At 37.1% G+C, this 15613-nt stretch overlaps 1 protein-coding gene across 1 annotated transcript in view; it reads left to right on the top strand.

Annotated features, from left to right (window-relative positions):
- Nucleotides 1-15613, top strand: part of Pkn (serine/threonine-protein kinase N) — a 99884-nt gene that overhangs the window by 48803 nt on the left and 35468 nt on the right. Inside the window, exons 7-8 of the mRNA XM_089104598.1 lie at nucleotides 2831-2967; nucleotides 11262-11515. Coding sequence (XP_088960724.1) covers nucleotides 2831-2967; nucleotides 11262-11515 — 391 coding nt within the window. The remainder of the gene's footprint in view (nucleotides 1-2830; nucleotides 2968-11261; nucleotides 11516-15613) is intronic.

The raw sequence follows: 15613 nt of genomic DNA, 5'->3' as shown, positions 1-15613 counted from the left end.
AGGAATCGTATAGTTCTAGACTCTTTCATAATAGGATTTTGCTAAATTTTAGTCCTAGGTGGATCCGGCTCCGAAGTTTAGTTTATTTGAACATTTTGAAATTTAGCCAATTCTTAGTTGTATAGAAAAAAAAAAATCTGAATTCTTCTTTTTCTTACTTTTTGGATGATGCCATGGATGAAACCGTGTTTCCTTACCAAAGTACTTCTGGTTCCATCTGGGCTGCCGCAAGGATATTTTCTATCTTAAGCAGTCAGAATTAACCAATCAGATCATTCATGGCCACTAGTTCAGCGTCACTTTAAGTCTTGACATTCTCTAGTTCTCAATATACCACTACTAACAAGCCATTGTAGCACCAAGCTATGTGAGGCCAACACAGCTGTGGATACTGCTCCTCAAACCCAAGTTGTTCAAAGCTTCACTCTTTACTCCCTCTCATGAAACTCTGATTTTCTTTGAGTTCTTTCTTACCACCTCATCCAGCTTCAATCAGAGATGCTCTTCTTTTCCTTTGGCCCCTGTTAGAAGCCCAAATAGTGCAATCTTTGGCAATGAATTATCTTGAAGAAACTATGTTCAACCACAACGATTTTCGACTATTTTGAACATAATGGCTTTCTCGAAGTTTTGATTGGATGTCTTTGAGTTTTGCTGGGGGGGGGGGGGGGATAAATAATAATTTGAAGCCATGTCGCTCTTAATTTAGGCAGAGCTATTTTGCTGTCTATGGTACTACCCATGTAAGTGGAGTATTCCACTTTATCAATTTTCTCGTTACCCAATGTCAGCTCTTCGCCCTAATTTTTCTATGAATAGGCGTTGAACTCGAAATTCCAATTTTTGGGCCATAATAGCTTTTTTGGCATTTCCTCAAAAAAGAAACATATGTGTACAAGAGACAGACAGTGGACACAGTACTTGAGGTTGGCCAAATCTCATTATGAATAGACTCTAATCGCAAATTTTCGTAACTATAATTTGGCAACTGAGTTATCTTTGGCAAGACCTCCAAGTAGACGCAAATTGTATCTTATTCTGTATAATTTGCCAAAAGTCTAGTTAATTGCCCTTACAAATCTAGTTACGTTCTAAGTTGTAAGAGAAAAGCTGGATGCCCAAGAGTAGTCTGGGATGAGAATAAAAAAAAACCTTTATAATGCCTGTCAATTCTAGGGGAGACGTTAGCAGTAGAAGCTTTGAACAGGGTAATATTGTTGAAGATGAGTAAATAGAGGGGGATAATGTAATGCAACTTAGAAATAACTTTCTCAGTGTTTCAGCCTCCCATAGTAAGTCAGTGAACATAGCTGGTCAATACCCATGTGGGGATTTGACTCGCACCATAAAGCAATAAGCATACTGTCACTAGAGCCTCTTTCTTTTCCTATGAGAGGCTCATACCCAATTTTTTTGCCTTAAATGACATGTTAGAAGTGAGCTTTCTCCAAAGACATCTTGAATGCCTCAGGTGATGTTGCAGACTATGATAGTGTTGACCTTTGTGCGGTGTTTGTCTATCATTACACTTTTACACTTTTTAGGTTACTTATTATTACACTTTTTGTTACACTTTTTAGATTTTATTACACTTTTTAGACTTCAGTATTATTACACTTTGGGTTATGTTGGGCTTGCTCAAATTGTGTACTGGCTTATATTTTTGTTACTACTTCTATGAATGTTAAAAATTATCGCAACACGGAGCCACCTGAGATAATTGCTTCACGCTCCTTCTCCACCCCGCTCTGTTTAGATCATCACTCTTTACTCCAATCCATGAACTCCTAAATTCTTTTGAATCCTTTCTGTTACATTTTCCTGCCTCATCTAAGGTTCTTCCTTTATCTCAAGCTTGATTACAAAATGTGCAGTTTTTCGCAGGCGATCATCCTTCATCTGCAAAACTCGTCCTAATAATCTCAACATTTCTTTCATCATAGATCCTTTGAGCTGAAATCCTTTGTCCATGAGAACATGAATTCGAGTCCTGGTGTCGCTGGCTAGGTGGTTTGAAACGGGGCTCAGTGGTGTGACTCTGTACGCTCAGCCAGAGTGGACCCAGTTCTAAATCGGTACTTGGAGATAGGAACTGTAATGTCCAACGTCATATTCTTTACCTTATTAAGCTATTTAATATAAAGCTACCCAAGCATGTACTTAAAACTAGCCATACCCTTTCTTTTGTTCTAGACCCACCTCTGTAGAACTACGATTTTTGTCCAGTTTATTGTTTAATAGGCTGCACCAAAAACAAGTTCACTTTAAACTGACAGTCACTTGAAAAATATGTACCTAATCCTTCTCAATTCTTCCAAGAGCGCAAGTTGCAGAACCATATCTAGCAAATGCCACCACCGTGGCTTCTAGTTCTCCAATCTTCTTTGTATGACCTATATTCCTATTCTTCCAAACTTTTTTTAATGTGGAAAATACTCCGTCCCTTGGCTTAAATAATTTCTGAGACCACACTGGCTAATCATGATAAAAAGAAAAAATAGTAAAAAGGACAAAAACGAGGATTATACAAGCCAGTGAAAAATATGGACTAAAATGCAAATATTTCGGCCAAGCGGAGGTCTTGACCGAAATATTTGCATTTAAGTCCATATTTTTCACTGGCTTGTATAATCATCGTTTTTCTCTTTTTTACTATTTTTTTTGTTTCATTTTTTTGTGTGTCTTGGCTTCTCTATTATTTACTTACATGCATTTCTAATTGCCTTATCTTAGTTAGTTACTTTTTTTCGTGTCATTTTTGAAGCGATTAAAAAATTCTGCTCTTGTCTCTCTCTCTTTTTTTTACTAAACTGAGGTCTTGTATTTACAGGCTTATGGGCTGTCAAGATTTAATGGAAGACATTCCTGGAAGAAGTAGAAAACCTGTGCTGACAAACAGTCCCAGTGGTGATTTAAAGTCATTTTTTAGCAAGTCAAAATCTTACAATGTCAAAGATGAAATATCAAGTAAGTTCGTATTTAAATTTTAAATAAACTATAAATTCATGTGAAAATAAGTAATAATGTAAATAATGTTTAAGAAATAACCAATAAAGTTACAAAGTAATTTAGTTACGAACATCAATCGATACAGAATAAAAATTAAATACTCCAGTAAGGCTAAAGGCTATATAGTAATAATGATAATACATTTTTATTGTCCATCATAATGTACAAAAGCACACAACTGACAGAGTAGGAAAAACAAAAACTAGACACAAAGAAAATAAATTCAAAGTTTAACGATTAAAAAGCCTATATAAATATATTTAAGAAAGTAGAATCAAAATTTAGCCGCTTTTGAAACGACTCAGTTCTTCATCGGATAGCATCTAGGGGGCTAGTGACTCTATATCTGGTTGATTAAGTGGTGTTGCTAGTCCATAGGGGCAGCCGAAGAAGGTATTTCACATATCTGTAAAAACCCTTTCTGATATCAGCAATATCACTGCAAGTGAAAAGCTACCAAAAAGCCAAAGAGTAAGCAAATGCGGGACTACGAAAGCATTGTAAAGAGATCCTAGGATACGGCGACTAAATTTAAATTTCATAGCAACTAAAAGGACATAAGCTTTTCTACTCTTATTCGTAAAAAAAAATCTTTCAACAGAGTTGTTACGCAAATTTTTCCCAGTTGGTACTCCAAGGTAAGTTCATGAACGACATGGGAACTCAGAGACAAACAAACTGGCTCTTGGATACGGTGATTAAAAACCAGGAATTCAGTTTTACTCTCATTGAACTTTATTCCAATATGGTCATACTCCTCCGACAGTACACGGAAATTCTCTTCTAGTCCAGCCTGTGTTCCACCAACGTTCAGAATATCATCAGCGTAACTTTCTAAGGATACATCAACCCCTCTAAATGCACAAGTCATAACTGCTTTATCTTGAGGTTCAGCAATGCTATTATTGAACAGGGGTTGGGAAGCCAGAGCTTCCTGTCTAATACCTTTCTTAATCGGGATTTGCGGAGTAAGTTCAGTAATACCAGGGGATATAGTAATATTAACTTTAGCGTTCAGGTTCCTATACATTTTCCGACAAGATTTTACAACTGAAGAATTTTTCTCCGCGTTTGTAAGCTGTCAGTAGAATGTTGGCATGGATTCGGGAGTCAAATGCTCTCGAGACATGAAGACCGGCAAAGTAAAGTGCTTCCTCGTTTTCAGCAACATGTACCGACAAATTAGCAATAAGATGATGTGGATGATCGCCGGCAACCCCTTTCTTAAACCCAAACTGATTATCTTGTGTATTACACTTCATCGTAATTTCATCAACAAGCATTAGTTCAGATATCAACAGAGGGAAAAAGTAATCGGTCTGAACGAAGAGCACTGGTTGGAAGGTTTTTTTTTTTTAATGACAGGGCTTATTATACCAGCACAAAAATAGATCTGGCACCAATTCTGAGCAAAAATCATTTGATAAAGCAGTGTCAAGTGCTCAACTAAAGACGGGAAGCCAACTTCAAGATGCTTAGCACAAATGCCATCAATGCCACGGGATATTTTTTACGGAGCTTAGAAATACAGCTAATCACCAGAGAACTTGTAACGATAAAACTGAGGTCGTTGCTAGACTTGAGCAAACATTTATCAAGCTCCTACTCATAGACACTTTCCAAGACAGCACCATGCTCCGAAAATTCAGCGCTGAAGTAATTACACCACTGGTCACGAGTAAGGATATAATTGCTACCTGGTGAGGATTTACCATGCTTTAACGTTTTCCACACAAAGTTTGGGTCATTACGTGCCTTGTTGAACATTGTGGTAATAGAATTTGCTTGATGTCATTTCAGATCTTTCGCTAAGCATCCCTTTCTGTAGAGGCGGACTTCGTTCAATACATCGGTTCGTGGCATACCACACTCTTTCCAAATATGAAACCAAAATTTGAACTTACACACGACTTGGTGAGCTCCGGATTGCTGGTCCAGCCAGGCTTTGCAGCTCCGACCTGTACTCTACTGACCAGTACACTTATCTCCTCAGCAATGCGTAGGGCATGCACAATTTCAGTATAATACGTGTTGAGTAAAACGTGACATTCAGAAACATTAATTCCACACTTCTGAAACAGAAGCTAGAACGGTACTTTGATTTTTCCAAGGATAGCATCACTTACGCTTTTTAAAAGTAGGCAGGTCAATTTTACCCTAGTCGCAGATTTCATCCGACTTGCTGGTATCACTTGATGTAACAGGATCAGATGGAGTTAGCACAATGGGAAAAGTGTTTGTGATTGGCAGATGATCTGAAGTCTGGAATGTGGTAATAACAGAGGTTTCCGAGATCGGCAGTATTTCAGGCCAGCAAAACATGAAATCAAGAGAAGACGTTCTGCCAGAATTATGGATGTGTGTGAATCTAAGGTCATTTTGTACCAGGACAAGCTATGGAAACATGCTACACAGAATATTTTCTCTTCAACTTAAGTCATCAAACGGATTGCAGTTCAAGTCGCCGGCCAATATGACAAGTCAGATTCCTCGATTCACAATCAGCGGCAAGAGTGCTAAGAGCCGGGGATTCTTTATCAAATAGCACATCGGAACTAGAATTCCGATAATCAGTGAGAGGGTAAACTCAGGCAACGACGCAATTTTGTATTTTGACTGCCACAAAATAATCCTAGTCCTGGAAGGGCTCTGGCAATAGTTCGTTTCGCACGAGAATGGCAATGCCCCGTTAGATCATCGCACATCGGAGCGTTTAGCAGCGTGAGAGTAAATAACAGTAGAAACGTGGATGTTTAGTAGCTTAAGACTTTCCGTAGTTGGCAAGTGCTCTTGCAGACATACTACGTCATTCACATCACATAGTGTTTGTATCAATAGGAGCTTCAGATCTACATATCCGTTTATATTCCACGACGTTATTCTAAGTCCTGTATTAATTTTGAGGGACGCAAAAACTTCTGTGCTACAGGACATTTGTAAGTATAACACGGATGATCAGTTTGGGAGTACAGAGCGCACATGACACTGTTCTGGCAAGGGGAGCTATGGTTACTCGAATGACCCTTTTGTCCACAGCAAATGGTAGCGTTACAAGCACCGGACATATGTCCATAAGCCTGAAAGTTGAGCACCGAGGAGGCAGGGGTACATATTCATCAATTTTAATCTGTTCATATTCAATAACAACAGGGTTCAAGATGGCAGTAGTCAGGTCATCACGGCGCGAGAACTTCAACTTAAACGACCTAGTTTTTCCAATGCGGAAGGCTCTCCCACAACCGGGCACTATGTTCTTCATTTCGTCGTCGGAGAAAGAGTCTGGGACAAGTCGAGCAATACCATGGTACATAGGGATTTTCAACCAAGGTTTTAAGGGTTCGATTTTGGTCTTAAAAGTATCCGCTATGTTAGTTTCTGCGGTCTGGTCACTGATAACGAGTCGCCACGAATCTTTACCGGTTCTTAGTTCACTAACTGCCGTTTTAGAGTTATCACAAAGACTATTTATGTAAACTTTTCGCTCCTTGGAGTCATTCAGTTGCTGAGGCGGATTTTTCAAAACAACTGAGTAAGAAGGCTCCAGGGTCGGTAGTAGGACGGGTAGAGGAAACGATGAGGGGCTGCGATCCGTCCAAACAAAATTCTCAAATTTCACGCACAGTTCATTGACTTACGGGACAACATGGCACTCACTTCCCTCGCCATTAAGGGCACTTCGTCCATTTCATAAATCATAAACCTTGGTAGCGGCACTTTTTTTCAACGCTTTTCAAGGGTTTTCAAAATATCAAAATAGCTATCCGACGACTTTTGCCCATGAATAGGAGGGATAGAAACATTTGCAAATACCCAAAGCATTTTCTTAGATTCAAGAATATTCTCATTTTCAAAAAAATGTCGACGCAGCTTTAACATTATCGATATAAACATTGCAGCTTTACGAGCCCTGCATAAAAATTCAGTACTGGGCACCATACTAGTTGATCAGTATGTATTCCGGACGCTATAGTCAGCAGCACATGGGAGCAGGGAAATACTGATGTGACGTCACCTTCCCCCTTTGGATGTACCCTAATGAACAAGGGAAGCGTCAGTCGCCGTTCACCTGATCCCCGCAGTTTAAAGGAGACTCCCTGTATTTACAATGGCGCTTGCGACGGGGAAACTGTCCCTCTTCTGCTTGCCAATTAGGGTTACGTTAATGTTTTATGTTTATGGATCCGCCTTACGTCTGTAGTTTTTGAATGCTAAACGGGTAAATATAATAAGTAATCTATTGTCTCTGAAATCTGAATCGGTACTTTACTTTTAATGTATTCCTAAGTTTATCTGGCTGCTGTTACTGCCGTATTTAGTAAGTTTTTAATGCTTCATAAGCTTTTGTAAATGATAAAGTGACAAGCTTTTCCTGGCTGCTGTGTATGGTCTTGGAGTTGCTTGTATGAAAGTTGTATTCTTGGGGAACACCCAAATTTGGACCCGAACTTGCTTAAGGCTGTGAAAAAAAAATGACTTTTCTACGTTTATGAAAATCTTAATCAGCAAATGTGTTCTCTTTTTTATCTAGATTCAATGATAAATAATTTCTTAGACCACACTACTTTTCCATTTACAAGAGAGTTTAAGAGAGAAAAATGGGTTTGATTTAAACAAAGCAGTGACAAACGTAGTAAAAACAAAAGCAACAGTAAAACATTAATCAATAAAAAAAATCCGAATATTTCGATTCCATATCCGGAAGCCTTTATCAACAGAAAAAAAGGAAAAAAGAAAAAAGAGAAAAATTATATAATCATCCAAAGAAAAAGACAAAGAAAAGCACATGATTAACTAATTTTTATATTTTTTGTTTTTCCTTTTTTTCCGTTGATAAAGGCTTCCGGATGTGGAATCGAAATATTCGATTTTTTTTATTTATTAATGTTTTATTGTTGCTTTTGTTTTTAGTACGTTTGTCACTGCTTTATTTAAATCAAACCCGTTTTTCTCTCTTCAACTAGATTCAATCAATTACTACCCCTCCCCCATATACGCAAGTTTTCCCGTGATATTAAGGATAAAAGAATAAATGTAAGTAAGCCTTTGATCTACGCACTGTAGAGAGATTTAACCAGTAGAATCATAATCAAAAATATTTGTCTACTACAGTCCGCGCGTGTATTGAAGTTCCTCCCATTTTCTCTCCCATCAACAATTCAGTATATATTTCTTAGTCAGTGAATAATGGTGCGAATTTGTATTATTTATGGCTGTGAAAGCAGAAAGAAATGGGGTAAGCCGACAAAATGATTTGCTACCGTCCCATCTCACAGGTATGACTTGAGAGTCGCCTATCTAGGATTTCTGAAAGGAGGGGGGAATTAAATTTTAAAAAATATGGAAATGTCTAGTCCTAACTTCTAACCGACACTACAACAAATAGCCGGAATTTCATAAGTTGTGAGAGAGGGATCCAACAAAATGTTTTACCACAAAGGGGCAACCTAATAGTTTTAGCACAGATTATCTTTTAGTACTACAGTAATCTGTGGTTTTAGATAGTAATATTGCGCCATGGAGTGTCAAAACATTTTTCTTCCTGATAAGGAAAAATATTCCCTTGGATGTTTCCTCTTATATGCTTTTTTTGTGAGCCATGAAAATGGCCTTTGAAATTTGATGTAGGGCCTTTGTTTTTCTTCTAATAACTGGTGGAATAGACCTATCCAAGAAAATGCCAAGTGTCTGTTAAGAACTTTTTTTCGTGAAATTCTTAGTGAGTTTTCAGGAAATTGAAGAAGATGAAAAGAACTGTATTTGTATTATAAGAAGAATATAAAGTAAAGCTTGTTGTTATTTTGTAAATATTTTGCCACGAACTTGCAAATTACGTAAAACTTCTCATCAAAAAGCTTTTTATAGACTCATTAAGTTAACCCTAACGATTTTTTTCATTATCTTTCCAGTTTCGGGTTATGTACAAGTTTGGTATAAAACTTGGAATGTTTCAGAATTGTGTTAAGATTATTTGAAATCATTCTAGTTACCAAGTTTATTGTCAGTTGGTATTTGCTAATCAGATTTTTTTTTGTCCAGGGCATGTTTGGAGCCAGAGGGAGGGGGTATGGCCCCTCACTAGATCCACCAATGGCCTTGCTTGCATAATTTTCTGTAGCTTAATTATTAAACTTTAATATGACATAGCAAAAGACTTTTGCAGATGTCAAAACAAATGATTTTGTCATATGTTCTCCGGAGCAGGTGCGCCTCGGTCCGGCTTTGTTTAATGGTTGATATAGACAATGATTGTACTTGTTAAATCTCTCTACAGTGGATTTACGGTACGAATAAACAGTGAGTGTCCCCAGTTAAATGTGAGAAGCTAATATCTTAAAAATTTTGCACTGAACTGAATAAAACAAAAGCTTCATTGCTGATTTATCTAAGAAAGAAAATAATAAAACGGCTTTTCAGGGGAAAAGGCACCTGTACAACCCACTGGAGTGGGTACTGGGGGGGGGGGGGCGAATTTCTAAAGTTTTAAAGATTTCTAACGAGCGTGGAAATGAAACGATTTCCAACGAGATTTACAAGCCTTATCTAAAACAAGCTGTTGATGGTGTCTGAAATAACTTCTTGGAAATCTACACGCCTATAGAGAAAGTGAACTTCTATCAGTTTCTAGTTGCTTCCTACGACTTCTTCTGTTTAAGTATATGGATTGCGCAGATCATAAACATTATTTTAAGAAACCCAGCATTTGTCAGAGGATTTTGTATATTGAGACGACTTCCGCAGTATTTGGAAACGCAAGGATTGCACTTTCTTTCTATTGGGCCAACTATAAAATGGAGCGCTTAGTTTTCTTCGCGCCACGTTTGTTCTTTTTTTTATACTTGTTTGGAAATCCTTCTCTTCCTCTGATAAAAAATAAATCTGAAATCACTTTAAGGGTTTTGTAATTACTTTTTGGCTTACTTGAGTTCAGTTTTATTCTTCCTAGAAGGTTATTGTAGGACACATTCGTAAGGGCATGTATACTCCTTCTGTATGTCTCACGGTCTTCTGCTAGATGAAGCAGGTCCAGATCGTAGTGAGGAGCAAAGCTTTTCCCCATTAATTTGGAGAGAGGACTGCCGCTAGGAAGAGGTTGAAGAGCTTTTGGGGATAAAAGGTGGGAGTTGGGAGGAGGTTTGGGGGGATGTGTCCTTGAATGACCTTTGCACACGTTTAGAAGATGTCAGATTTTAATTTTTTCAATTCTGGAATTTGGAATCTGTTTGAGAAAATCAGTAGATCTTGTTGGACAAAAATATATCCTCAAAGCGCCATATTTCTCGGCCATGCGAAAGGCTACGTTGCTGTAGCTTATCAAATTAAATTTGAAGCTTTCTGAAACCCGCATTGAGACTGAAATCATTTCATTTTGATACACAGCGTATTAATTTTTATTGGAGCAATTTTACAAAAACAGTTTCAGGCAGAACCGCCTCTCTTTTCCTTGGGTTGCCTGAAGGGGGTCACTTGTTACCTTGTTCCTTCTTTAGTTTCTTACTATTTGGCATGTTTCTGCAATTCTTGTTAGTAGTTTAATATTCGGGTCGTTTCATACTATTGGTCTGCTTGCTGTTTTCTACTTGGAGTGTTTGAGAAGACGTTGATAATAGTAGTTTATTCTTGGTTACTTCCAATCAGCTTGTTTTTAGCTATTGGCTATTTGGCTATTTTTTTTGCTATTTTTGTTAGTAATTTGGTGTTGGAGTAGTTTCTTGCTTTTCGGCTACTTGTGGTTTTCCGTATGGAATGTTGGAAAAGATGTTGATAACGGTAGTTTTTTTTTGTTATTATTATTACTTTCAATCTGCTTCTTTTTCAATTTATTCCTATTTGGTTAGTTTTTGGCCATTCTTGGTAATAGCTTGGTGTTCTAGTAATTCATTGCTATTCAGCTTTTTGTTACATTCTATTTAGCGTGTTCACGAAGACATTGAAGATAATAGCTTCATTTTTGTATACATGCGATCAGCTTTTTTTTTTAGGGAAAAATATCGCCTAAAATGTAGTTTCTTCTAATTTTGTGATTAAAATTGCCATTTTGTAGTGGTCTGATACTTTCAAACATAAGCGTTCCTCTAAGTTTGATCCAGTGAACCCCCGCTCCCTCTCTTGGCGAAATCTCCAAGAAATTTTCTCCCTCTCGTGCGTAAAAGTGAACTCAATGCCTGCGACCATTTTATTAGAGTCTTATGTTACCATTATCCTTAAAAACTAATTTTAGTTTTCGCTTATATCATCATTTATTTATTTTTTAGACGACATTATGGCCATCTTGCGATTAGATAACCAAGTTGTGGGCCAAACAGCTTGGAAGCCTTGCTCTCAGCAAGCATGGGATCAAAGGTTCTCAATAGATCTTGAAAAATCACGCGAATTGGTAGTTGATATCTTTTGGAAAGATTGGAGGGGATTGTGTGGTGTGACCTTTTTGCGACTGGAAGACTTTGTTGACAATATATGCCAGGGCAGACCGCTGTTGTTGGAGCCAAAAGGATTATTATTTGCTGAGGTAAGTTCATAGGGACAGTGAAACCTCCGTAAATGTAAGGGCGACGGCCACGAAGAAAGATAATTTTTAAATGACTATTTTCTGTATTCTTCAGAGGGGGTGGGTCCAAATACCATTATCCATAATCTTGTCCGAAAATATCATCTGTTCCCCCTTTCCCTCACCCGCCAGAGAATTAGTATGACAAATGGTTTGGAAAATATGAAAATGTTCATAATTGGAACACAGAAAGATTTTTTTGAAGGATCACACAAAAATATCTGCCACTCCCACCGCAAATCCACCAAAAGTTTGCCACCCTCAAAAAGTTTGGACCCAAAAAGACGGAACGTCATAAGTAAGAATTCAGCTGTCTAAAAACGCTGTTATTTAATCGACAATCGAAAGTGCTACACGCGATATAGTGGTGCTTAGTGAATTAAAGCAGAACAAAAAATTTCATTACCCTGGATTTACATAACTGCCTTGTCACGCACATACGGACGATTTGTGGTTTACGGGAGATTTCACTGCGTTTTGTTTCTGTAAGTCCGCCATCATGAACGTTCACCAGCAGCAGACGAAAGAGAGAGAGAGAGAAAAAAAAAATAGAACAGTCGATTTTTTTCTTAAACCACATTGGCTTGCCATAATATAAGAAAAAGAAACGATCAAAAATGGGGTTTCTTAAGGCCAAACGAGAATACTGAATAAACCAAAAAAGCGAATATTTCTTGAATACAACCGCCTCTCTTCTTCAGCGCGAAACGAAATAATGTATTCAAGAAAAAGTGCCGAAGAAAACAAAAACAACAAAAACAAATGTTTTTTTTCTTCGGCACTTTTCTTGAATACATTATTTCGTTTCCCGCTGAAGAAGGGAGGCGGTTGTCCTCTCGAAATATTCGCAACGCATGTCAAAAATCAGATAACAAAAACGCTTGGTCTAAATTCCTTATCAAGTTAGACAGGAAAAAGAGAAGCATCGTGTGTTCTTATTCTTCCACTTTGTTGATTCCAACATGTTTATTTTAACGTTAGAAAAATTAAGTAATCAGTTTATTCTTTAGAAATTCTGTAGAAGATCTTCAGATAACATTCTCTCTTTTTTTTCAAGTAACACTGGGTTTATTTAAAAATAAAGTATACATCATCGATTCCCTGAAACAAGCTTGTGCGGGAGAAAACCCTCCTAATAAATCAATAAGCCCCCAAAAAAATAAGATAAAAAAAATAATAATAATAGTAAAAAAAAATCATAATTAGAGCTTAACTTAAGGGATCGGAAAACCACCGAACCTCCAAACAGCACTAAACAAAATTATAATATTTATAATCATAATCATATTCAGTTGCAAATAAACCCTTCTTTGGACGCATACCATAGATGAATAATAAAAACAGTTTTTTTTTCAACTGAAAGTAAGGAGCCACATTAAAACTTAAAACGAACAGAAATTATTAAATATATAAGGGGGGTTTTCCCCTCCTCAACATCTCGTTCTTCACGCTAAAGTGTTGAAGTATTTTTGAAAAAGCTTCTTATTGTTCTAATTAAATGACTCTCGTGTCTCAGGAGTCGTTCTTAAACAATTGGGGCAAAGGGTCCATATTATCTCAAAGGGCGTAGTTTATGGGCCTTTTAACTATACTGAACAAAATGGCTATTTCAAAATTTTGAGAAAAAGGGGGGGCGGGAGGGGGCCTATTTGCCCTCCAAACTTTTTGATCACTTAAAAAGGGCACTAGAACTTTCAATTTCCGTTCGAGTGAGCTCTCTCCTGATATTCTAGGACCACTGGATCGGTACGGTCACCCCTTCGAAAAAAAAAAACAACAAATAAACACGTATCCGTGATCTTTCTTCTGGCAAAAAATACAAAATTCCACATTTTTGCAGATAGAAGCTTGAAACCTCTGCAGTAGGGTTCTCTGATAAGCTGAATCGGATGGTGTGATCTCCATTAAGATTCTTCGACTTTTAGGGGATGTCTCCCCCCCCCTTGTTCGACAATTAGGCAAATTTTCTCAGGCCCATAAGTTTTGATGGGTAAAACTAAACTTCATGAAACTTATATATTTGGAATCAACATAATAAATTAATTCTTTTGTTGTATCTATCGCTATCAAAATTCCATTTTTCAGATTTTAGGTTACTATTGAGCTACATCGCTCCTTACTTACAGTTCGTTACCACGAACTGTCTATAACATTGTTTAGACCCTTTCCGGAGATGCAGGCTGTTAAAGGGGGGCTCTCAAGGCACTATTTTGAAGGGCAATTTCAGCAAAATGTTAAAGTTGATCCAATCCTGAAAAGATTCTTTTTTGTGTTAAAAAAAAAAAAAAAAAAAAAAAAAAAAAAAAAAAAAAAAAAAAAAACCTTGCAGACCTTGGTCTGCATGTCCCATGGAGACCAAGGTGATCCATGTAGCGCTTGCGCCGATCTTCTAATGTTCTGAACTCGGCCAAAGTGTCATGTGTGGCTGGGGGCAATTCATCCTAGTTTCCTCGTGTTTTTTCCCTAGGTTCCCTTAGGTACTCACTTGGAGCTGGATAGACTTTGGGCTTGTCTTTCAGGGAAACGCCACTTACCCTCACCCCAAACCAAGCAATAGACACAACTGAGACTCGAACGAGCAATCTTTCGCTTGTCAGTTCAGCTTTGATTGTTTTATAACATAGAAACTAATATATCTACTTTTGTTCGTCTTTTTACTACTACTTCTAACAACTCAGTGCAGCACCAAGCGACCTTAGGCTACTACAGCTTCACACTTTTCCACCCTAATCTATTTAAAGCCTCCTTCTTGACACTATACCAAGAAGTTCCAATTTTCCTTAGATCCTTCCTTATGACCTCGTCTCACCCACTTAGGGGACGAGCCACTTTATGTATCATCATTCACCCGTAGAATATGTCCTATTCGTATCAAACTTTATTCTCACTATAGCCCTAGAAAGCATTTTTTGTAAAGCTTATTGTTTGAAACACGTCAGTAAGACGGTCACCCATTAAGTTTAGAAATTTTTATCTTTCCAGATGGTAGGGAATTTTTTATTTTTTTACTTTTTGATAGATTTGAAGATAAAGTTGTTTTTTTTAATTTTGCTTTTTTAAGCATTCTGTAGATTTTTTAATCGACTCTTACCTTTCACACTTCATTAGAAATTCCTACTTCATGCTAACGATTCTCGCTTGTAGCAATTTATTCCAAGATCACACTTACCTCTCTTTCATGAAAACAGATTTCCATCTGTTAACTTTTATTTTATTATATTTGAAGATTTGGTCTTCTTTGAATATAGCTATTAACCCTTGTATTTTGATTCTCACATTTATTTTTGCCTATTCACATAGAACGGTTGATTAAAGAAAGGTTTGAGAAGGCTAATTCAAAAACACACTGAGGTATATTGCCTTTCCTATGTGACTAAATCGATTGAAAGGTAACCAATCGCTCTTTGGGATCTGGGATCGGACGAAAATATCAAGGTGGTTATTTTAACCACAATGATTAAAAATACGTAATACGATACGAATAAGAATTGAAAATACGAAAAATACCCTTTTGGGGCCAATATGATGCGGTTAGCCAAAGATTTAAAAGATACAAGATTCATTTAATAAAAACATCTTTCATAATTTCGTCCTCGGCTGCAACTAAATTATGCTATTTTCTTATACATCAGGGTAATAAATTCCGAATGATCAAATGTAGGAACAAAAGAGTCCGTAAACCGACTGGTAGGGCATCTCTACGGTTCGATTTTATATTTGTCATTAAGTTTTGTCTCAATTTAGTTGTTGTTAACTCTGCCTTTCAGTCTGATTTTCCTTGTTCTTTATTACGATAGTATAGAATAACAGGTTGGCCTATTTGAAACTTACAAGTGGTTTTGACGGGTCAAAACACTAAAAAGGCTTAATTTGACTGTAATTTTTGAATGCTTATAAATTTTGACCGAACCATTTTCAAAAAGGTTTTGTGAACAAATTATACTTCATTTTTGTCTTAGAATTAAAATGTGCAAAATAGTTAAGTGCTACTATTTGAAATTTTGAAGTTACACCCACGTCCCTGCGAAGCTGGTGCTGGTATGCCCCAGATTTTATGTC

The sequence above is a fragment of the Artemia sp. Qi Xiang Cuo genome, chromosome 18, assembly GCF_049724085.1.
Source record: "Artemia sp. Qi Xiang Cuo chromosome 18, ASM4972408v1, whole genome shotgun sequence".
Lineage (NCBI taxonomy): Eukaryota > Metazoa > Arthropoda > Branchiopoda > Anostraca > Artemiidae > Artemia > Artemia sp. Qi Xiang Cuo.
Note: the sequence above shows the minus strand (reverse complement) of the source record. Positions and strands in the feature narration are given on the sequence as shown.